The sequence below is a fragment of the Sycon ciliatum genome, chromosome 3 (genome assembly GCF_964019385.1).
Source record: "Sycon ciliatum chromosome 3, ocSycCili1.1, whole genome shotgun sequence".
Classification (NCBI taxonomy): domain Eukaryota; kingdom Metazoa; phylum Porifera; class Calcarea; order Leucosolenida; family Sycettidae; genus Sycon; species Sycon ciliatum.
In genome coordinates, this window is record NC_088645.1 from 2627215 (window position 1) to 2650399 (window position 23185).

General features: G+C 47.3%; 1 protein-coding gene across 1 annotated transcript; it reads right to left on the reverse strand.

Annotated features, from left to right (window-relative positions):
• Window positions 1-97: 97 nt before the first annotated feature.
• Window positions 98-21892, reverse strand: LOC135811219 (integrin beta-6-like). The gene is made up of 24 exons (XM_065324411.1): window positions 21305-21892; window positions 19703-19785; window positions 19276-19410; window positions 18797-18860; window positions 18418-18549; window positions 17239-17335; window positions 16661-16745; window positions 16272-16361; window positions 15551-15631; window positions 14454-14537; window positions 13606-13701; window positions 12694-12783; window positions 12022-12101; window positions 11770-11833; window positions 10686-10826; window positions 10222-10298; window positions 9774-9894; window positions 9126-9335; window positions 7489-7584; window positions 6673-6814; window positions 5684-5788; window positions 2294-2403; window positions 1353-1409; window positions 98-1025 (listed from the first exon to the last, which is right to left on the reverse strand). Exons 1-24 carry the CDS (start codon window positions 21381-21383, stop codon window positions 903-905), a joined length of 2442 nt encoding a protein of 813 aa, XP_065180483.1. The 5' UTR covers window positions 21384-21892; the 3' UTR covers window positions 98-902.
• Window positions 21893-23185: the final 1293 nt, after the last annotated feature.

A 23185-nucleotide genomic window follows, 5' to 3' on the forward strand; every position in this document is an offset into this window, starting at 1 on the left:
CATTATAGTGAAAGGTGCATTCCTCGTTGAGAGGCGCCCCCCAGCGCTTCGGGAGATTGCACAATTCCCACTCTTTATGCCGTTCCATGCTGCGAAATTCAAGTTTGTCAGTTTTGTTTTATAACATTCAACGTGGTGAGTGGAAAAAGCAGAAAAATGAAAACATTCAACATGGTGAGCGCAAAAAGAAAAAAAAGAATAGAAAAAAAACGCAAAAAACAGCTGTTATAATCGATGGCACAGACTTATGGGTTGATGAAACAGAGAGTGTATGTCATCAAATAACATAATCGCATCATGCTCCTACATAATGGGTTGGGTTGGAAAGCTAGGATACGCCTGTCTATGTACAAACAGTCTAACTGCAAAATTCAGGGCAGATGGCAAAAGTAGGCTAGCTGTTCAGCTGGCTGTTTGCTTCTGGCGGCGCGCAATGCTGCTGCGACATACAGTGGGTCGGCTAACCCAGGCAATGCTATATGCAGCATGATAACACCCTGTGAAGCAAACCGTGCAACACAATATTCTCAATGGTGTTGGGTGCAGTGGGACAGCGTAGCGTGCATCGTTAGTCCATGACGTGTTCCGTATCCGTATGCTGACAAGTCATGCTGTGCTGTGTGATTGCGTGTGTGGCCTGTACTCCAGCTTTGCTGCAAGAGAGGTATTCAATAGGCGTTTGCGAGAAGAGATCAAACACTGACCGTGAAAGACAGAAATATGTAGAGAGAATAAAAAGGGGAGATTTGCAAGTATATACAGCGCCACGGCCACAGAAAGGGATTGTGCTATAGTCGCTATGACGGCTTATTGCCCCGTTTGGGGAACCTCGATACGCAAAAGACTGAGCAGCAAGCAGCAGCCAGTGGCCATACTGGTCAGGACGACAACGCCAACGGAGACTAGAAGTTTTGCGTGTCAGTCTCCTGCGGTGCAGCTCCCTCGCCGTCAGCCTGTTCGCTCTTGATCTTGTACTGCGGATTGACGTACTTGACAACTGCCGGGTGGAACAGAGGACTCTCATCCTGTAGATACACGGGGTGGGGAGAAAATGAGAACAACATAGCTTATAAGCAGGATGTAATGTGAGTCAGAATGAGCAACAATTAAATATAAATATTACGGATCGGTCTCCAGGGCGGATCAAGAAACACGTTTCTCCTGGCGTCTTACACCACCAACCCATAATCACCGGGCAGCTGGGATTGCAACTGAGCTACATAAATCGAAACAGGCCAGTGATACAAGGAAGAGTTGAGCTCGTCAGCTCACGACAACTTCTATCAAGGAACCCTGTCAAACATCCTCACCCTTCTCTTTGCCTTTGGGGAACGCTAGCTTATCAAACTTACCTGCTCCCATTCCTGCTTGTTACGGTTCTTCAAGAAGTCCTGGTACTCCTTGCGATCCTAGACATGCAATACAAAACACCAAACATAAATACATCATCATGCGGAACAACAAGGGTAATAAAGGCTTGTTTGTCGCTACTTAAAGTTTCTTGCCCTCGCAATCATCATGAATACATACATACATCACCGTACATACATACCGTAAAGTCGTGGATAAAAGCCGTAGGGCGTATAAGCATATAAGCCGCTTTCTGCATCAGGCTTTAGTGCAAACCAGGCTTGTATGCAAACCATGCTTATATGCACCACTGATATTATTGCCAGGCTTGTATGCACGTCGACACGCGTAGATCTACCATTGACTACCGGTATGGCGGCAGTTTTACTATGCACCGTACATAGCGCATGCACTCTTGACCTACCCGATCCGCGTTTGCATAGAAGCCAGGCTTCTACGCGCGACAGGCTTATAGGCATTTGACCCGTTTGATTTTCAGGCTTCTATCCTTATGTGCTTGTATGCAAACCCGGCTTTTATCCGCGACTTTACGGTACAGACATACTGACATCAAACAAGCAGAGATCAGAACATTGAAATTGGACGATAATTGCTTGTGAAATGCTATGTTCACTAGTAATCACTACTGATTGTTGAGTTCGGTGTATTTTCCTTCCTGGGACAGACAAACACTTACACACGGACATGGACAAAAGAACATGCACACTGATGCTCATTCACATTGCGTAGAGATGAGTGCACACAGACACAGACACACACACATACACGTACACGTGCACACACACACACACACACACACACACACAAACACACACACACAAACACACACACAAACACGTACACACACACACAAACACGTACACATACACAAACACACACACACACACAAACATACACACACACACACCAGTACAACACTCACCCTCCATCTGGCCCAAAGCTTCCAGAGTATCAACGCCAGAATTCCCAGTAGCAGCATCCCAATAATGATACCTATGATGATTGGCACATAGTTCACTGAAGTCGGACATGCTGCAGAGGACGAAGGCATACAGAAACACTAGGATTAGTAGCAATTCAGAGATGAAAGCGTTGTCTAACAGGCGATTCAGACTACGGCCAAAATCACGTCTCAACTTGAATTTCCATGGTGATGCAGCCCTGTTTCAAATGATTATGCACAATCGCCGATCAAACACATCTGATCGTAGAAACGTGGTCACAGTTGGCCGTAGTCTGAATCGCCCATAAAGAGTGTTTGTTTAGCAGTTTGTGCTTTGATAACAACTACCGTATTCCCGGCAGTAAAAGACGTACCTGAGCATAAGCCTCGCCCAGATGTATTGTTACAAAACACAGACATCTACCCTGTTTAATCACCGTTAATTTGATAATCGTGGTATAAGTCGCACCAATTTTTTGGGGTGAATAACTAATGTTATTCAGGAGGCTAATACTCCAGAAAATACAGTATGCCTCAAGAGATTGTGTGTTTACCAGTCTGCGCTGGGATAACAACAACAACAACAACAACAACAACAACAACAACAACAACAACAACAACAACAACAACAACAACAACAACAACAACATTGTTCAGTGGTAGAATGAGGTTGGTTGGTTTGATCAGGATTAGCAGCAATGCAGCGGTGATATCTACGTCTACAGAGAGTGGTTGATTGACGGTCTGTGAGTGTGAGTGTGAGTGTGCTGCTTCACTGCCCTGCATTGTCTGCTAAAGCATACTTCACTCAATCCTTGCTGCTGGCTATACACCTGCATAGCCTTACATCTTCAAGCAAAGCTCTCTCTCTCTCTCATGCTTACAGTTAAGAAACATGACAGGTGCGATCAAGTCGCGATCGGCCTAAGAACGGGATTCTTCTCTCGTCACACCCAGCAAGGATAATTCTTCTCTCGTCACACCCAGCAAGGATAATTCTTCTCTAGTCACACCCAGCAAGGATAATTCTTCTCTAGTCACACCCAGCAAGGATAATTCTTCTCTAGTCCTAGCCAGCAAGGGTAACTCACTGTTCTCTAGTCCTAGCCAGCAAGGGTAACTCACTGTTCTCTAGTCATAGCCAGCAAGGGTAACTCACTGTTCTCTAGTCATAGCCAGCAAGGGTAACTCACTGTTCTCTAGTCATAGTCAGCAAGGATAACTCACTGTTCTCTAGTCCTAGTCAGCAAGGGTAACTCACTGTTCTCTAGTCCTAGCCAGCAAGGGTAACTCACTGTTCTCTAGTCATAGCCAGCAAGGGTAACTCACTGTTCTCTAGTCATAGCCAGCAAGGGTAACTCACTATTCTCTAGTCCTAGCCAGCAAGGGTAACTCACTGTTCTCTAGTCATAGCCAGCAAGGGTAACTCACTATTCTCTAGTCCTAGCCAGCAAGGGTAACTCACTGTTCTCTAGTCATAGCCAGCAAGGGTAACTCACTATTCTCTAGTCCTAGCCAGCAAGGGTAACTCACTGTTCTCTAGTCATAGCCAGCAAGGGTAACTCACTATTCTCTAGTCCTAGCCAGCAAGGGTAACTCACTGTTCTCTAGTCATAGTCAGCAAGGGTAACTCACTATTCTCTAGTCCTAGCCAGCAAGGGTAACTCACTGTTCTCTAGTCATAGTCAGCAAGGGTAACTCACTATTCTCTAGTGATAGTCAGCAAGGGTAACTCACTGTTCTCTAGTCATAGTCAGCAAGGGTAACTCACTATTCTCTAGTCCTAGCCAGCAAGGGTAACTCACTGTTCTCTAGTCATAGCCAGCAAGGGTAACTCACTATTCTCTAGTCCTAGCCAGCAAGGGTAACTCACTGTTCTCTAGTCATAGCCAGCAAGGGTAACTCACTATTCTCTAGTCCTAGCCAGCAAGGGTAACTCACTGTTCTCTAGTCATAGTCAGCAAGGGTAACTCACTATTCTCTAGTCCTAGCCAGCAAGGGTAACTCACTGTTCTCTAGTCATAGTCAGCAAGGGTAACTCACTATTCTCTAGTGATAGTCAGCAAGGGTAACTCACTGTTCTCTAGTCCTAGCCAGCAAGGGTAACTCACTGTTCTCTAGTCATAGTCAGCAAGGGTAACTCACTGTTCTCTAGTGATAGTCAGCAAGGGTAACTCACTGTTCTCTAGTCCTAGCCAGCAAGGGTAACTCACTGTTCTCTAGTCATAGCCAGCAAGGGTAACTCACTGTTCTCTAGTCATAGCCAGCAAGGGTAACTCACTGTTCTCTAGTCATAGCCAGCAAGGGTAACTCACTGTTCTCTAGTGATAGTCAGCAAGGGTAACTCACTGTTCTCTAGTCCTAGCCAGCAAGGGTAACTCACTGTTCTCTAGTCCTAGCCAGCAAGGGTAACTCACTGTTCTCTAGTCCTAGTCAGCAAGGGTAACTCACTGTTCTCTAGTCACACCCAGCAAGGGTAACTCACTGTTCTCTAGTCACACCCAGCAAGGGTAACTCACTGTTCTCTAGTCCTAGCCAGCAAGGGTAACTCACTGTTCTCTAGTCCTAGCCAGCAAGGGTAACTCACTGTTCTCTAGTCCTAGTCAGCAAGGGTAACTCACTGTTCTCTAGTCACACCCAGCAAGGGTAACTCACTGTTCTCTAGTCATAGCCAGCAAGGGTAACTCACTGTTCTCTAGTCCTAGTCAGCAAGGGTAACTCACTATTCTCTAGTCATAGTCAGCAAGGGTAACTCACTATTCTCTAGTGATAGTCAGCAAGGGTAACTCACTGTTCTCTAGTCATAGTCAGCAAGGGTAACTCACTATTCTCTAGTCCTAGCCAGCAAGGGTAACTCACTGTTCTCTAGTCATAGCCAGCAAGGGTAACTCACTATTCTCTAGTCCTAGCCAGCAAGGGTAACTCACTGTTCTCTAGTCATAGCCAGCAAGGGTAACTCACTATTCTCTAGTCCTAGCCAGCAAGGGTAACTCACTGTTCTCTAGTCATAGTCAGCAAGGGTAACTCACTATTCTCTAGTCCTAGCCAGCAAGGGTAACTCACTGTTCTCTAGTCATAGTCAGCAAGGGTAACTCACTATTCTCTAGTGATAGTCAGCAAGGGTAACTCACTGTTCTCTAGTCCTAGCCAGCAAGGGTAACTCACTGTTCTCTAGTCATAGTCAGCAAGGGTAACTCACTGTTCTCTAGTGATAGTCAGCAAGGGTAACTCACTGTTCTCTAGTCCTAGCCAGCAAGGGTAACTCACTGTTCTCTAGTCATAGCCAGCAAGGGTAACTCACTGTTCTCTAGTCCTAGCCAGCAAGGGTAACTCACTGTTCTCTAGTCCTAGCCAGCAAGGGTAACTCACTGTTCTCATTGCGGTCAATATGAATCGGTAGCAAGTTTCCACTGTCGTCCTGTGCCGCGTAGTACCGCGAATCACACGTCTGCTGGCATGCTGTAGCGGCTTTGCCTGTACAGTAGAATAAACATGCGGTCAAGATGATTACGTTTCAGCCACGATTGTGCGGGCAGGGACAGAGATAGAGAAAGAGAATATTCTCCATTGTCTTTCATTCATTTTCCAGACAGGACAAGTCCACCCCAAGTGGAATCCCAATCATACATTATCATCCCTTCTTCACCGCTCACTATCAACAGTGTATGCTGTTGCATCACTAACACTAGCTGAACTATAATAATAACAACTTTATCAGGATGACCCAAAGGCAAATCGCCTATCGAGGGGTTCACCGCATTGAATGGTTGTGGTATGACAAAGCAAAGAGGCAACCATTGTGTGTGTGTGGGGGGGGGGGGGAGAGGGGGGGGGGGGAGTTTCGAACTATGCACAGTAAAGGGATAATTGTATGTACATGACCAAGGTTAGGGTATACCGGACACAGTTGCCATGTCAGGTGTACGTGATGTTGCTGCCTGCGCATGTCACTGTGGTGTGAAAAGCAGTCATCGTTATGTCCAGTTGTGTTTCCGTCGTCGTCATGTAATGAACAGTCTTCTCCAAATGTAGTTATTTCGTCTATTGTCCACTCATATGTGTGCAGATGGCACGGGGCTGGGAGCAGGAATGAAGAAAATCCAGTTACAACATGCTCACCATTAACAGCGTACCGTAGTATCTTGTATGAAAGCCTGTCTCCTATAGCAGCGTGTTTTGAAAACAAGCCTGATTTTCAAGACACACCGTCGGCACATACGAGTAAGCCTGGCTTTATTGTTGACATACTTAGAAATGCCTGTCTCACGCAGAAGACCGCATAATTTCCCCCGAAAGTCATATATGCCATGGCTTTTATACACGACTTTGCGGTATCCTGTACGCTCACAAACACTTACCATCAATCGTGTACCCTGTTCCAGTGTTCACATCAGTGGCGTCCTGGCGCAGTTGCTCATTGCAAGGAGCGCACCGGTCCTCGGCGTCGCGTGTTTCGCATTCGATGCACGGTTGGGCGCGAGTGCAGATGTCTGTACAGCCCTGCTCCATTCAAACACACACGCACATTCACGCACACACACACACACACACACAAACACACACATTCATGCACACGCGCACATTCACGCACACACACACACATTCACCCACACACACAAAGGCGTACACTCACATTCACGCACACATGCAGATACGTACACGCATACAGACACACAGGCGCGGAAACAGAAACAGACACATATCATACACACCCAGTTTAATGATGGTCTAAGATCGAAACATCGAAAAGTGAATAATATTTTGAATTCAGAAAGTGGTGAACATCACGCAACTGCATTGTTAATAAAAGGCGGTTTGTCAACTGACAATTTTTATTTATACATACACTCTTGATTGCTTTCGTCATAAAAGGCCAGGTTCGCCCCTTGTAAACTGTTCTGACGATGGGTGACTGGCCCGAAACGTCAATAATGTTTTCGACATTACTAATAAAAGAATTTTCATCCAGCGCATGCGCCAAGAGTGAATAGCAACAAAATAGAGCGGTTGCCAGTTGACAAGCCCCTTTTATCAACTATTTGAATTGACGTACGCACACACACACACACACACACACACACACACACACACACACACACGCACACACACACACACGCGCGCGCGCACACGCATGTGCGCAGAATTCAGAGAAGCCGATGAAAAGCTGCACTCACATCTTGTCTGGTGCAAACTTGACAATATCTTCCGAAAAATCCATTCTTGCAGTTACACTCGCCGCACTCACAAACTCCTTCACCTGAGCATACACGCTGTCACGGGATAGGAAAGAGATGAACAACACGGGAAAATAAATTAAATACGTCAGTCAACAACAGGTTAAAAAATGCTCCTGCCTGAGGGGGGGGGGGGGGGGGATTGCAACTGAACCGATAAGTTGCAAGTTGACACAGGACTTCTCTCACACAAACTAGGAGCAAGGAGATCACGTGGTCCCTCTCTCATCCAGCACTTTATAAACCAGCACCCTCGATAAACCAGCACGATTTTCAGTAGCCAAAATGTCCTCTTCATGCACATTGCAGCAGTAAGTCCGATTTGTTAATCCAGCACCCTCCCTAATCCAGCAGATTACCGTTGCACAAATGGTGCTGGATTATAGAGGGACCACTGTATTACTAAGTACCATGTATACAGTCTCACACAGCTATACGCCACTACTCAAAAACGGTCTCTCGGCTACAAATTTTTCCAAAAATAATAAAACCGAAATTTTCTTTCTGAAATCCTGAATTGGATTTTATTATTTTTGGAAGAATTTGTAGCCGAGAGACCGTTTTTGGGTAGTGGTGTATAACTGTGTGAAACATGAACTGTGGCTACAGTGGAGTCTGCACACCCTCAGGAAGATGTATACAGTTAACTTTGCTAATAACGATAATTCGCGAATAACGACAGAATTTCCATGCCCAGAGCAAAGTCCCATCTAACTGTAATACATAATATTGAGATGTTGGGTATAAGGACACTTCGCGAATAAGGACACTTTTCTGATGCCCGGCCGAGTGTCGTTATAGTAATATACGCAAAGTTGACCGTATAGGATATCGAGGTTTCACTGATGACGTAATCTTAGCTACTGTCCTGGACATGGAAATCCAGTCGACTGACCGGGGCCAGCGCCCTCATCGCGTACAGAACGTTGCACGCAGTGCACATGTTGATCCGATGCGACCATCGCGCTGCAGCGCATAAATGCACGTGTGCACCGCTTATCCGCGGCTGCATGGCCAGCGCCCTGGGTCCGCTAGACGTGCGACCGGATTTCCATGTCCACGACAGTAGGATGATAGTGCGCATACAGAATGATGGGACGGGGCATATCGCCCTAATATGGATGTATGTAGATACAAGTATGTGTGCCATTTGTGCATTGATGACCTCTAACAGTACCTGATTGGCCATTGTTGCCAAGAATTCCATAGGATATCACACCCGAGGAATATTACAGAGAAAAAGCCGTACTGGATAAGAGCAACGGATCGCGACATCGACACTGAAACGAGTTTGCCAAGTCGTCGACAATGTGTGAGTTCCCAGTTGGATCAAGAGTGGCACTGATCAAGACGCCATGTTACTATGACAATACCACAGGGGCGTGGCAGCCAGTCCGGCCGCTCCAGCTTTGGCCGGATCACTTTTTTTAACACAATGCCAAAAGGGCCCAGAATCCAGGATTTTGCACCCTGATTTCAAAATTTTCCGGGGGGGGGGGGGGGGACCTCACGGACCCCTCCAGCCGGACCACCTACAACGGCGGTGTTACGCGCCTGCTTGACTAGGTCACACTCACGTCATCTCCCTCTTGCTTGCAGGTGTCCTGGGAGAGCGGGCACTCACAGCTGGTTCCGTTGTAACCGGGCAGGCACTCGCACTGGCCGCACGACACTCCGCTGCACTCGCAATTGCCGCGCGTCGGTCCGCCGCAGATCTTGCCCTCGTGCGTCGGGCAGCTCTGGTCATCGCACTCGCAGAACTCACCGCAAATCTTGATCCCCTCCTCCTGCAATGAAACCACCATGAACAGCAACAATGGAGAGGTGAGAAGCTTCACTTCATCTCTTCTTCTATCGCCATGGCAATATTGGGCATCAATGCCCGTTCGGTTTGTGATGTAAAATAAAACTTCTAAAAAACAAGCAAACAGCAATAGAATACAAGCTTATTGCCATGCAGTGGAATGTGCCAGTACACCTTGTTCCGTTTGGTGATAAACTGTGCCCGTCTGACTGTTGAAGATCTCGTCTAGTTGGTGAACTCTAAGGAATAACTCGTGCCCCACTGTCTTCCATGTTTGTCATTTCACTACTAGTATCTCCTTTTGCCATTGTCCTCTTGGTTTGATGAGCTCTGCTCTATCCTACTGGCCAGGACGGAGTGCTTGAAGCACACTCTGCTTAGCTGTTCGGCAAAGCACAACCACACACGCGTGCTGGCCTACCTGGTTGCACACGCACTTCATGCATTCGCACGTGCCACGTCCGTTGCAGATCTGATTGTCGGCCGTCATGCAAGGCTGAGTACCGAGAGTCTCGTTGCAGTTGCACTGTCCTCCACTGACGCTGCAGCGCAACATAACACACAATAACACACCAAACAGACACATGTGTTACACAATACAAGTGAACCAGAACATTGAAATACATGAGGACAGCCACATATGCATACACAGGCACATGTTTGGTGGCATGCGTATGCACATACACACTCACACACACACACATGCACGCACACACACACACACACACACACACACACACACACACACGCACACAGACACACACAGACACACACACACACTCACACATACACACACACACACAAATACAGTGTTCATGCGTGTGTGCATGTATGTTTGTGTGCAGGGATATACTGGCGTATTTTCCTACCTGCGGTATCCGGGATAACAATTACAACTTCCACAAGTCTCGTTACCAGCATTGCTACAGTATTGAGCATCAGGATCCTGCAGAGAGACACGACCAACATAAAGACAAAGTTTCTAATGCCTCACATGAGAAGCCGGCGAGCACAGCTCTCACACACTCTATCCTCTGCTGTACGGAATGCTTTTTCCAATTATCTGCGCACTGGTAGTAGTTCAACACACATGCTAGTGCACCAATCGTAAAACTTCTTGGAAGGTTGGGAAGAGGTGATACTGAGTGCCTTATTTCACAGCTCTACCTGTACCACACAGGTTACAAGACAAATCTCAGTAGTAAACGATCAAAATCCCCTGACGCCTGAAACGCGTACATTCACGTCCGGATAGTAGAAAATACTCGTCAGAAGACAACAATTTTGAAACCTTGGGGCTGTCTACAAACGAGGGCAGACCTGCAGTGCTTACCACGTGATTCTCGCACGGACAGGAGCAGAGAGACTCGATCTCGATGGTGACGTCGTCGAAGCCCTGCACTCGCATCACAACCTCGCCTATGCTGTTCAGCTTCTCACACGTCGTGCCCGTCAGTGTGACTGTGAACTCAGCCTGGACAGACGGACGGACAGATAGACAGACAGACAGACGGACAGATAGACAAACAGACAGACAGACGGACAGGCAGACAGATGGACAGACAGACAGACAGAGAGACAAACAGACAGGCAGGCGAACAGAGAGACAGACGGACAGACAGACAGACAAACAGACGCACAGACAGACACACCGATACACAGACAGACAGACCAGCAGACAGGCACGGACATACAAGACAAAAGAATGAGGGTAGATAGAGTATCAAATCATTCCCGGATATAAGCTATTGACACCTGACAGCATCTTCAAAAACATATCAGTAGCCATCACCAGTAACACTGCCAAGCATCAGTAGCCATCACCAGTAACACTGCCCAGCATCAGTTAGAAATTATGTATCCACAAGCTCCGGTGGTTTTGACTATCTAGAGAGGAAGAAAATCTACGAGCAGCAACACCACCCAGGCGCGTGCCCCGTATGGGTTCCTGGGCCCCCTTTTTCGCTCAAAATGCAGGATTTTGCTTCATTTTTTGAAAATTGTCCCGGCGGAGGCCCCCGGAACCCCCCTTGAAGGGCACCGGTGCATGTGTAGCGGGCCGCAGTCTCTCGGAGGCAAGAACGCACAAGGGTCTCAGTGAACACACTGTAATTGGCAATTGAAATGTACTGGCAACGAAATTAACTGATTGGCAACTAAATTAACTAACTGGCTATAAAAGAATCGTGCGCAGCAGCTTTGATACAAAGGCAGACTCCGTACGCTAATGTACGGGGATACAGTACGGGGATATGCTATACTCTAAACACTATACGCTTTGAAGTCCCCAGCGTGCCAACGCTACACATGCGCCTGCCACCACGGCCAACAGCATATTTAGTAGCAGCACCTCCAGCTGCACCACCAAAGCAAGCATCAACAGCAGCTGTAATAGTAGCACTGTGTGCGTCACTTACTTGTACACTGGTGGACATGTTTCTGCACAACGGCAGCTTGTGTGGACCAATCTCCATCGGTGTGCTGTAAACAGAGACCGCAGTCACAGAACTTAGTACATATCACCGTGACCTTCATCTCGAAGCCACACCCTGCCTTGCCCAGGCAAAACCTCAGGGCTACTTTGATAAAAGCTTTACTAGCACCATTGCTTACATGCATACAGGCACTCACACACACACACACACACACACACGCACACACGCACTTACACTGGGCACGTGGCAGTTGCGGATATGGTAACGCCACCATTGTGCGGTAGTGCCGTCAAGTTGGTGACACTGATTTGACGCTGAACATAGAACGCATGCAAAAACACACAAACACATACACGGACACGCAGACACATACACGGACACGCAGACACATACACGGACACGCAGACACATACACGGACACACAGACACATACACACGTAGCAAAGTGATTGAGTCGGAATGTCACCCAAGACGCACACATTTCTCCCATGCCTGCAAAATCGGCAGTGTGTAGGATCCAGCTGTCTCTTTCCTACGCCGGTGTACATTAGTGTTTGCGTGAATATGCTTCTTTTAGCGAGGCTTTTTGAGAAAGGCCAACACATGTGGAAGAACCTTCTGCCCCCCCCCCCCCCCCCCACATACCACACACACAAAACACTGATAAGACAAACTATCGGTTTAGATGAACTAGTATTCATACTCTATTGGAAAAATCATTGTGTATCCACAGTGTACAAGATGTGGTAAGAAGAATTCTTGCACAAGATTATGGATAAGAAGAACTCTCGTTATTGCGAACAAATACCATCCTCCCATTGGTGTGCGTCCTAAAAAGGTTTGACTGTAACGGGAAGGTTAGGAAATTATAGGCACGAAATGCTGACCAACTGCGTTCATACTTACAGCCAGCTCCTCGCGCAAGATGGTGACGGCGTTCTGTGAGTCTGAACTCAGCACTAGCACAGAGGATCCAGGCAGGCGCTCAGACAGGGCCTATTGCACGAGCACAAATCACAACCACACATACAGTCAACTTCGCTTATAACGACTGCGGATACTATCCTCACTAAGTGTGCTCCTGCGTCTGTTGTCTGGGTCCATGTCGGCATGTCGGTGTATGTGGAGCGAGAACGACAGAATTTCCATACCCAGAGTGAAGTCCCATCTAACTGTAATACATAAAATGAGACTTTGGGTATAAGGACACCTCGCGAACTTTGCTGATGCCCCACCGAGTGTCGTTATACGCAAAGTTGACTGTATACAAGGACGATAGAAACTTAACATGGTTTCCATGCACTGGGGGTCGTCTTATCCTCGGTCATTTAACTAGGAATAACATCCCTTGGTTTACATCGTAGCGGTCTTCTGAGGCAGGTGGTCCCCTTATCAGAGTGCTCACCTTGGCAGGTTCTACTATCCACTCAGATCTATCAGCCGATAGGTTACATTTGGTTCATACAATGCTAGAATTAACGTGCCGCGTTGTCCTCCTAAATAGCCAGACACTTGCCAGCAAACTCACAGCATTCAGCCCATTTGACTGTAAAATGCACAAGTCATTCACACATCACACAAAGCTGAAATCCTGAAGTGCAACTTCAGACAATACCCCCTACCCCACCAACCACCCACCCGCCCAGACACATACCCCCCCCCCCCCACACACACACACAACCACCCGCCCTTCGACATGCCCGCACACATGCAACATGCAACCCCCACCCTCCCTCCCACACACAAACACACCATGTGAATGACTCAAACTACACCCAACGCAGAAAGCATGACTGGCAGCATCTCCTACCAACATACCCTATACATCGGCACTGCAAACTCGGTGACGGCGAAGATTGTGATAACGCGATTCTCCTCCAGCACCTTACGCACCAGAGCAATAGAGGGATAGTCCTGCATAGCAGAATACAACAGCAACAACAACAACAACAACAATAACAACAACAACAACAACATCATAAATTTATCTCTTATTGGCGATGGTGCCATCGTGAGAATAAAGAATTCAAACAAACAACAACAACAACAACAACAACAACAAAAAACAACACAGGCCATCGTGAGAATATAAGATTTCAAACAACCAGACATAGCACACAAAATTTAATAATTAATATTCCCCAGACAGTATCCTCTTGAATTAAAATCTTTTCATTTTCTTTCTTCTTTTTTTCTTTTTCAACTTGATTCTCCCTACCCCGTCTCCCTTTAGTGCGCCCATGGAGCTATGAAGCCGAGACCTCTGGTCGGCGGAGCTTATTGGGCCCCACCACCACACCCCAATATTCACCCCAGTGTCCGGAGATGTGGATTTTGTAGAAAAAAAAAGAAAAGAAAAATTCCCAAATTGCAATGAATAGAAGGTCAAGAGCAAGAAAGATTATAGTGATAATAATAATTCGCGGGATTAGCGTTGGCATCGCTTGAATGTTCAGAAACACACAAACTAGCCTTCGCTTCCGCAGGCCACCACTATGCCTATGCCTTGTACACCTTAGTGGCAAATGCAGACCTCACAAGTGAGTCAGCGGAGAGTAGGTGAGTCTCTCAACCAATCGGGCGTGTAACGGCCCATAACCCGGAGATTATACAAGAGGGATATGTACAAAGAGGTGAGTATAATTTGAAGGAGACTGGCAACTTACCAGCGTCCTGGAGGCATTCTCCGAGTAGGTAGTGCTGTCCACGAGATGACAACGGCCATCGTGGGGGCGTATGATACCGGCCAGCTGCAGAGACAATACGTGTAGAGCATTACCACACAGGCAGAAGAGAACAGAGACAACCGGCTAGGTCATTGTTGTAACGCTGCGCTTCATGCACATAGCAAAGCTAAGGCAATCCTCAGACAACTGATACTCTGTACATCATCTGCCTACAAACTTACACCCAGCATTACAGCATTACGCAGAGATAAGAGGAAGGGTTAGCTTCCAAATCTCCACTGAGTCTCATACTACCAACGCAATGGTGGGTGGGAGATGATATACTACAATAATGATCTTTTACTTGTTCCCCCCCCCCCCCTCCCCCCCGGCTGGGATGCTGCATTCTGCAGGATCATGTAGTAACCAGTGTGAGGAAGCATGAGGCCCAGTATTTCCTAGTACAATACTCAATAACTACCCTCTTAGCATTAGCCGGTTACTATACAGGCCTGGGAGCGAGGAAATTCTGTCTGATGACCATCCAATGCCTGAAGCAAGCACTGGCCTAGAAGCCCAGTGTTGGTGGATGGCCATCAACACAGGGCCTGGTTTCGTGTTGCCAACAGCTTGACATCACAAGTGGAATATGAATACTTGGGTGTACTTGATTTGTGTCGAAGCATGATCTGGCCTTCACATGAGCTTTGGTAGAGCCTAGTTCCTTTGCTAACTTGTGTTGAGTTTTAACTTTTAAACGTTCTGGCTTGGGATATCATTGAGGTAGTGGTGGTGATGGAGTCCAGGAGAGAGTGTGTGGATGGTGGAAGTATGAGGGCAGCTATACAAACAACAAATAACAAAAGCTAGATGGTGGAGTATCGCTGGCTTTCACCAAGAGTCCCTGGTTCGAGTCCTGGCGGTGGAAGACTTCTTTTCTTGAGGGTTTCCTTTTCCCTCAAACTGGTCAATGACCAAGTGATTGATGTGCATATTGTCCACGAAAGAACGTAGAAAGAATGGACAAAAACAGCATGAACACATGGAGAACACAGATGGCAGACATGGCCGGAGCTAATGCCCCTCGGGCAACTCACCCTGCCTTCTCCCGCAATGTGATAGCCAGCGTCAGAAGCCACCACCACCACCTTTCGGGATTTCTGCTGCCAGCCAACAGCCTGCAAAAAGACACAGCAATGATGCACAGACATACAAAATCAATTATCACTGCTGATCGACAAGGCTTCCAAAAAATCACGGTTCGTATGAGACTCAGCTGGAAGCCGAAGTTTCCGCAGGGATTTTCAGTCTTTGACCACTTTGGTGGGTCTGATCTACCCACCTCCCACCGCTTTAGGAGCTGCATCTGCGCCTTGATTCATAGAGGGTGATGGAACAAGGTTTCGATAGTTATGATATTTATGCAGCATTGTGCATACAATATAATGGCTACATGGTCGTCAAGCCACAGTGTAACAATCTTATGGGTACAAGAACTGATCAAAAATTCAGATTTCGCATGGTAAACTGTTGAAAGTTACTTGAAACAGTGGCCAGAACCTGGTTTTCATGAGATATCGTCAGTGATTTGGCACAAAACCAGCGTGAACATTTCTCGGAATGAGTTGAGAATGTAAAGGTGGAAATATGCATTACCATAACAACCTGCGGTGCTTCAAACACATTTTTCTCAACAAAAATATTCAATCTCTGGACTGCTAGCTCGTTCGACCTTGCTAGGCCTCATCAGTGGAGCTCAGAGTGTGGCCAAAGCGAAAACAAATTGATACGCATTTCCCATTCCTGCCCCAAACCTACCGAATCACAGGTCGCTGCTTGTACTAATGCAGTCAATGAGTCCTCAGGGTCATCAATGTTAGCTGATACTTGTACAGTATCCAGTCGTCGCTAAGAACACACACACACACACAGGTACATAGTTACACATGCACAGATACAGACACACACACACACACACACACACACACACACACACACACACGCACGCACGCACCCCGTCCCCCCCCCCCCCACACACACACGCAACCCCGTCCCCCCCCCCCACACACACACACATGCATGCATGCACTCACAAACGCCAGACAACAGCTAGGGTTATCAAAGTCAGTTTTGGGATGATGTCGATACAGTACACACCCAGAACAACAATTCACAAGAAAATCATGAAAGCGATGGCCGTGGCTTACCGTAAACTCCAACCTGTCCTTTGTGAGTGGTACGACATTGCGGAAAGAGTAAGGCAAGGAGCAGTTGGTACATGGTATGAGAGCTCTGAACGGTGTTGTGGAGAGGCGGAGAGAGAGAGAGAGAGAGAGAGAGAGAGAGAGAGAGAGAGAGAGAGAGAGAGATAGAGAGAGAGAGACAGAGACAGAGACAGAGACAGACAAAGAGAGGCAGAAAAAAAAACACAGAAAAGCCAGCGCGTAAAAGGCGGTGAATGCAGAAATCCAATGAAATTCCATGAATAAATCTGCACCCTGAAATACCGCACAACCCAGTGAAGCCCGGGCTGAAACAGTGCACAGCACAGTCTTCCAACTCCTGTACATACACAGCCTCGCTAAAATAGCGCACAGCACAGTCTTCAAACTCCTGGAGACACACAGCCTCAACGTGACCGACGATGCACTAAGTGACTCGATCATCTTCTCCCGGAGAGCAGAACTATAATTATAGCCGCAGCATTTGGTGCATGATAACTCAAACTGCCAGCAGTAGCCGAACACTAGTATTGTCTGAGGTCAGCGAACATAAAGTTACTCACAGAGGTCCCCGTGCGATGGAATACGGCTCGACGGGCTTCTCGACGAACGACCCAAAGCCGAGATAGGAATTGGTACTGACGCCGTTCAGTGCGTCCGCTACATGCATACACACGGACAGACAGACAGATAGAGAGGCAGATACGCAGAGAGACGGACAGGCAGACATAGACAGATAGAGAGACAGGCAGACACGTAGACCGACACACAGACAGAAAAAATTTAAAAAAGTGACTGGACCCTTGCACAGAATAACAGAGGTGTTTTATGACAGAGTTGACATTTCAATCATACTGGTCTTATTGAGAAAGAATGGGCAGGTTGAAACAGGTATACAGTAAAACCTGTAATGGCGACCACTCGGATACGGCAACCACTCGGCCATGGCGACCACTTTTCCTCGTCACGGACGCATTCACATTCACATTCAAAACCAGTTCGGATAAGGCGACCACTCGCTCAACGCGACCAACGACCACCCGCCCGCGACCGCGCTACACCCTACGAAGTCATTGTACATGCACGCATTTCAATATGCATCACACATGGTAGATCTACACATTAGCGCAGGAAGTGTAGATGTACATGGTGCATGTATGACACTTGACCAGTCTGAGTCCCTCAGGCACATGATTCGTGATAGTAGCATAGGTGTGTGTGCAGTGTGATGCACTAATCAATGTGATATTATATTGCATGTACAATTGTACATGTATAGTGAATATGTTCACGTGACCCACTGAACCTGTCTAAGAAGACCACCTGGTCAAGGTGACCACTTTTTCTCGTCTCTTGAGGGATCGTCTTAGACAGGATTCACTGCATTGTCAAACATCTACTCACCGTACCGTGGCTGCTAAGGAAAGAAAATCTAAGATAGAATCCTGTATACGCAGAAATATTCGTCTCAAATTTAATTTCGTCTTTTTCGTCCAAGGAGCTTTTGGTCTAAAATAAATGCCGGACTAATGTCGATTTGTCCAGCTTTTCAATACACTCTTATGGCCCATGGACTAATTTCTCAACCGGACGAACTTCCATTCTTTAGAGTTGGACGAAATTATTGACCGACTAAGTTTTCTGCCTGTACAGCACCGTGCAAACAAAGACAAACACATGAAATGGAAAAAAGTTGGCTCATTGTACTTCTAAAATTTTGTCTAGCCATTATTAGTACCTACCCAACGAGACACTCTGACTTCTCAGTGTGCCCAAATCGTCGAACATTGAGGCGCTCAGGTCCATCAAGTAGTAAACATCGAGCGGATAATTCGGAGCGGGTCTCACGTTAAACGTCACCGACTCACTGGCACCTGCAAACGTGCACACATACACAAACGCAGGCACACACACACACACACACACACACACACACACACAAACACACACGCAGGCACACACACACACACACACACACACACACACATACACAAGCACACACACACACACACATACACATAAGCACAACACCAGTCAGAAGGCTGTCCACTCTTCAGGGGAGTTTCCCCTCAGTATTCTGGTAATGCGTATTCACAGGTAGTGCAGAATCAGTTTGCTTACCGGGACGAAGCCGTACCCGAAACCGCCGAGGGCTGACTTGCACAAACTCACTCAGTGCTTCCACCTAACGTGAAAAGAAACCAGCGGAGAAGACGATTAAAACATGCATAGAATGGACAATGGCATCTCCACAACTTGCACCATATACATGTATCCAGAACGTGAGGAAGCCCGCTTAGCATCTACGGCATGCATTGCTTTGCGACTGGTCAGTTTTGCTGGCACGTTACAATACTAGCAGTCAGGTCTACAGATCCTTGCTTTGTGCTATAAATGCTTTTTTCATTGCTTGTGCTTGGCTTATATTCTAAATATAAGCCTGCAAACGAAGAGTTGAGCACGTAAGGTTACTAACCTCCCAACACCTACTCCCCCCCCCCCGTGCGGAGAGGCATCGCTCACACCCCAGCATGTCAACATCCCCATGCCCTCAACCCCACCATCAAGTGAATACTGTAGTAGTCATACAGTCTACTGACCGGTTGAACTGGAGCATTCGAAGTCTGTGGATTCTGCAGATCTGGATTTCCAGTCTGTGTGTCGACTGTGGAACACGGTTGTGCCGACCCGGCCGCCCATCTTGCTGCCGTCATGCAACGTACTGTGTAGTTCACCTGCGTGTGTACGCGTTGGTACACAAACACGCATGCATACACACATACACACACATACACACACACACACACACACACACACACACACACACACACAATCAGAAAAGACGTTGACACACAAACTGCTGAAATTCAATTGCTAGTGGTGGACAGAAAATCAGCTCACGGGGCGGAAGTGATTCAAAGTTAGTTTCCACAGTAGGGAGCCATGTATTCACAAAGCACAGTCCTCTTCCCCTATCACTCCCCAAAGTCAATGAATGAATACAGGAACATAGTGCCAAAGACATACCGGAGCAGCACACCATGCGCAGTCAGGCCCGCTATCTACGCATTCGGAACACGTCGTTGCTTGTTCGTTACACGCTAATTGTCCTGCACGGAACACAAACAAAAGCAAAAGAAATGCATTGTTGTACAAGCGGCAACACACAAGCAAAACATTCACTCATGTGCGCAGACAAACATTGTGCATACATAAACATACACACACATACACAAACACACACAATTTTTACTAAAAGCCATGTGGTGCACGCAATGGGAACATGCAGCAGCCATGGTGGTGGAGGCCAGCACACACACGCACGCACACACACGCACACACACACACACACACACACACACACACACACACACACACACCTAAACACATACAGATACTTGGGTGCTGAAAGTGAAAGCTCCATTGCTAGTATGCTGTCCAGGAACACATGTCATAAACTGCAAAGTGTACTACACGCTACATAGAATGTCATGCAGATGGTGTCATTGCCCATGAGCCATCAATGAATAACTATAATTATCAGCACTTGTACAACTGTAGATCTGCTGTGTGCAAGGTAGAGAAAGAGAACCTCCACTGATCGCATCATGCACTGACGGCGTAATGCTTATCCACCATCACTGACTCACTGTCCCTTGATGAAAACATGCACACTATCCCAAGGGACTGGATTCGAGTACAATCACTTGTTGCATGGGGCCATCCATTGCATGTTATTGGATACGTTCACAAAATTTGCAAAATCCTGCATAACAATGCTGTGACACAGGAAGTTCTGGAAAATTGTATTGCCCGCAACTGTACATGTAGAGTACAATTTCCTTGGAGACAAGTATGCAATGATACTTAGAAGTAGGACACACTTCAGGCTATTGACCATAGCATAACTGTATGAGTACTGATACGTTTGTACTTCGAAAGAATGGTATTCGAAGTAAATTGACTGTCTAGAGACCATCATTCTGGTAGGTGTTTGCAAGTAGCCGAGGTGCGTGATAACGCATTCGGGGAATGAAATATCACACACACACACACACACACACACAATTCACGCAGACTGTGGTCAAGCTCAGAACGATGTAGAACGATGCGAGATCTTTTCCTGTGCTTTTACACAATGCATTGAAGCACTACGACTCGTATCATGTGTGACCAGATTGTTCATATCTCGGGTCGGGAGTGTTAGATGTTGCACTGGGCTTCTAGCCGTGCTGTCCGCAAGAATGCAAGAATGCAAGTCGCCGCAGGATTTCGATTCTTGCTACTCGAGACTACAGTACAGGAGATGGACTACGCCATGGTGAAGTATTGACAGCTCTCAGCTAGCTGTGTGCCACATGCAGTGCGGAGCGACAATTCGACATTTTTCGCTCAGGGAACTACGGTGTTTTGGCGTTAGTTGCATCGCATCTACCAACAATCTCATAGCGGGTGGTGAATTATTAGCAAATCTAAAATGCACCTAATTGGAAAGCGGCGAACCTAGGAACATATTCGTGAGCCACTTGAAAACACAAAATCTCGCTTCATGATCTGAGGCGACCGAGTAAACACAATCGCGTGCAGTAATCAAAATCTCATTCTAGCGGTCGCATACGAGCTTCTCACCTTCTGTTCTGCTCACGAGCAGGGCCAGGATGCCTGCGAGTAGCGTGATGCGTGCTGGTGGTAACCGTGCCACTGCCATTACGGCCACGCACCGTACAGTGCCCCCCACGCGTTCTCTCTGCTGCCAGACAAAACTGGCCCAGTCACACCGAGGATCTGCCCTAACTGCAGCCCCGAGCCCTACCACCAGTCGCAACGTCACCTCCGACGATCGGATGGTTGGAAGAAAGTCTGGCACTTCAAATAATGATTAGAATGGACTCGCTGATGACTACGATTTTCAACGTCGCGAACAGATGCAAGAAATACTTGGAGATATTTTCGGTTCGTATAAGTATTGCTGTTCATTTGGCGATTGTGCCTTCGCCCTCGGCTGCTCCGATGCTTATTCGATAGTCGTCAGCTCGCCCGTTGAAGTAAGAGTATTGAATAAAAGTAGCAGTACCTCCGCTGCCGCGATGGGTAGATTTCTACTGGCTGGATGAGGGTAGGGCAGCCTGCTCGGAAGTCAAACCGGTGCTGTGTGTAAGCGTGGTCAACCAGCCGATCGACTAGCGCCCAGGTCGCCTGTACTGCAGTACACGAATCTAGCGTACACCCTACCAGCTGGGGAGTTTTCATCAGCTCTCAAATACTCGTAGTACACGCTTTACGCGTAGATGTACACAGGCAGCGGGCGTGAGCTGCTCGCGGGAGACTTGAAGTCCTTCTACAGACTCAAGCGTTGCGACTGTGAGTATCGGACCTGCTTGACCGACCCAGGCTGGTGACTTGCCTCCAGCAGGGACTCACAGTCTGTGTTATGTGTGATCACGAAGGAATGCATCTCGTGTGGGTAGCGTAGTGCCAGTGGCATGATCTGGATATACGCTCACGCACGTGTCTGTCACCTCTTTGCTCGCGTCGATCATCATGCATGCCAGATCAGAGAGCTAGAGAGAGAGAGAAAGAGAGAGAGATAACTGACATTTGCCATGTCTTGTTGACTGTTCTTTTCACTGTTGTCGTGTTCAGACAACCAGTGGCGGAGTGTTGCTGACCTGTCGGTAATGACTGTAGCCTGTCAACTAGCTATGCCCTACATGCAGTAATAGTACGCGTGGAACTTGGAAGAGGGCGACTTCGCTGGGTGGGTGCGAGACTTGATCGGACGGATTGCTGACCGACAGCTATTTTTTTGCGTTCACCTGACGTTTAAACGTTTGTGTGCAGTCGCTATGGACATTCTCTTCCGACACGGACTGAAAAGACAAGACACGACTCGCAGGATACCAGCAAGCAGTGTCCATGGTGTCAGAAACACAATCGCTGAATGCAGCTGAATACTGTCTTGGATTTAGTTGCACGCGCCAACGCCATGTCGATCGACACACAATCATTATGACACATATCATGACATCGACCAGAGACAGACTCAGTGTGCGAATAATAATACCATGCACCATGACATGTGCATAAAAAATCAATGAGCTGTCGCGAGGAAGCTACGGAGAGTAATCGCCTCTATAGATCTAGCCAACCTGCTTACTTTACTTTACACTAATATAGCCGCAAAATGGTTTGTCTTCTGTACTGTCACACACTATCCCGCCACATAAACCGGCTATTCACCCACCACCAGGAAACTGGACGAAAGCAGCGGTGTGTTCTTTGAACAAGCTCTCTTTTCAAAGACTTCTACTACTACTTACTACTACACACTATTATTATTTGTACAAGGCGAACAATGAATGCGTGATGGAGATTTACACCTCACGAGCTATGTCAAACACGTGGGCACACAGTGGCAGTGCATGCAAACAATCCAGGAGGACTCCATAAAAAGCACTCCAGTCTTCTTGTCAACAATCCATTCATTACGGATTTGGCTGAAGCTGGAGA

Bases quoted from the DNA above. Each gene is read 5' to 3' on its own strand.
- LOC135811219 (XM_065324411.1), bottom strand. From the start codon at position 21,383: ATGGCAGTGGCACGGTTACCACCAGCACGCATCACGCTACTCGCAGGC. The intron at 10,827-11,769 runs GTAAGTGACGCA...CCGTCTGTCCAG, and splicing joins ACATGTCCACCAGTGTACAA to GCTGAGTTCACAGTCACACT. The intron at 2,404-5,683 runs GTGAGTTACCCT...CGTCCTCTGCAG, and splicing joins TATTGACCGCAATGAGAACA to CATGTCCGACTTCAGTGAAC.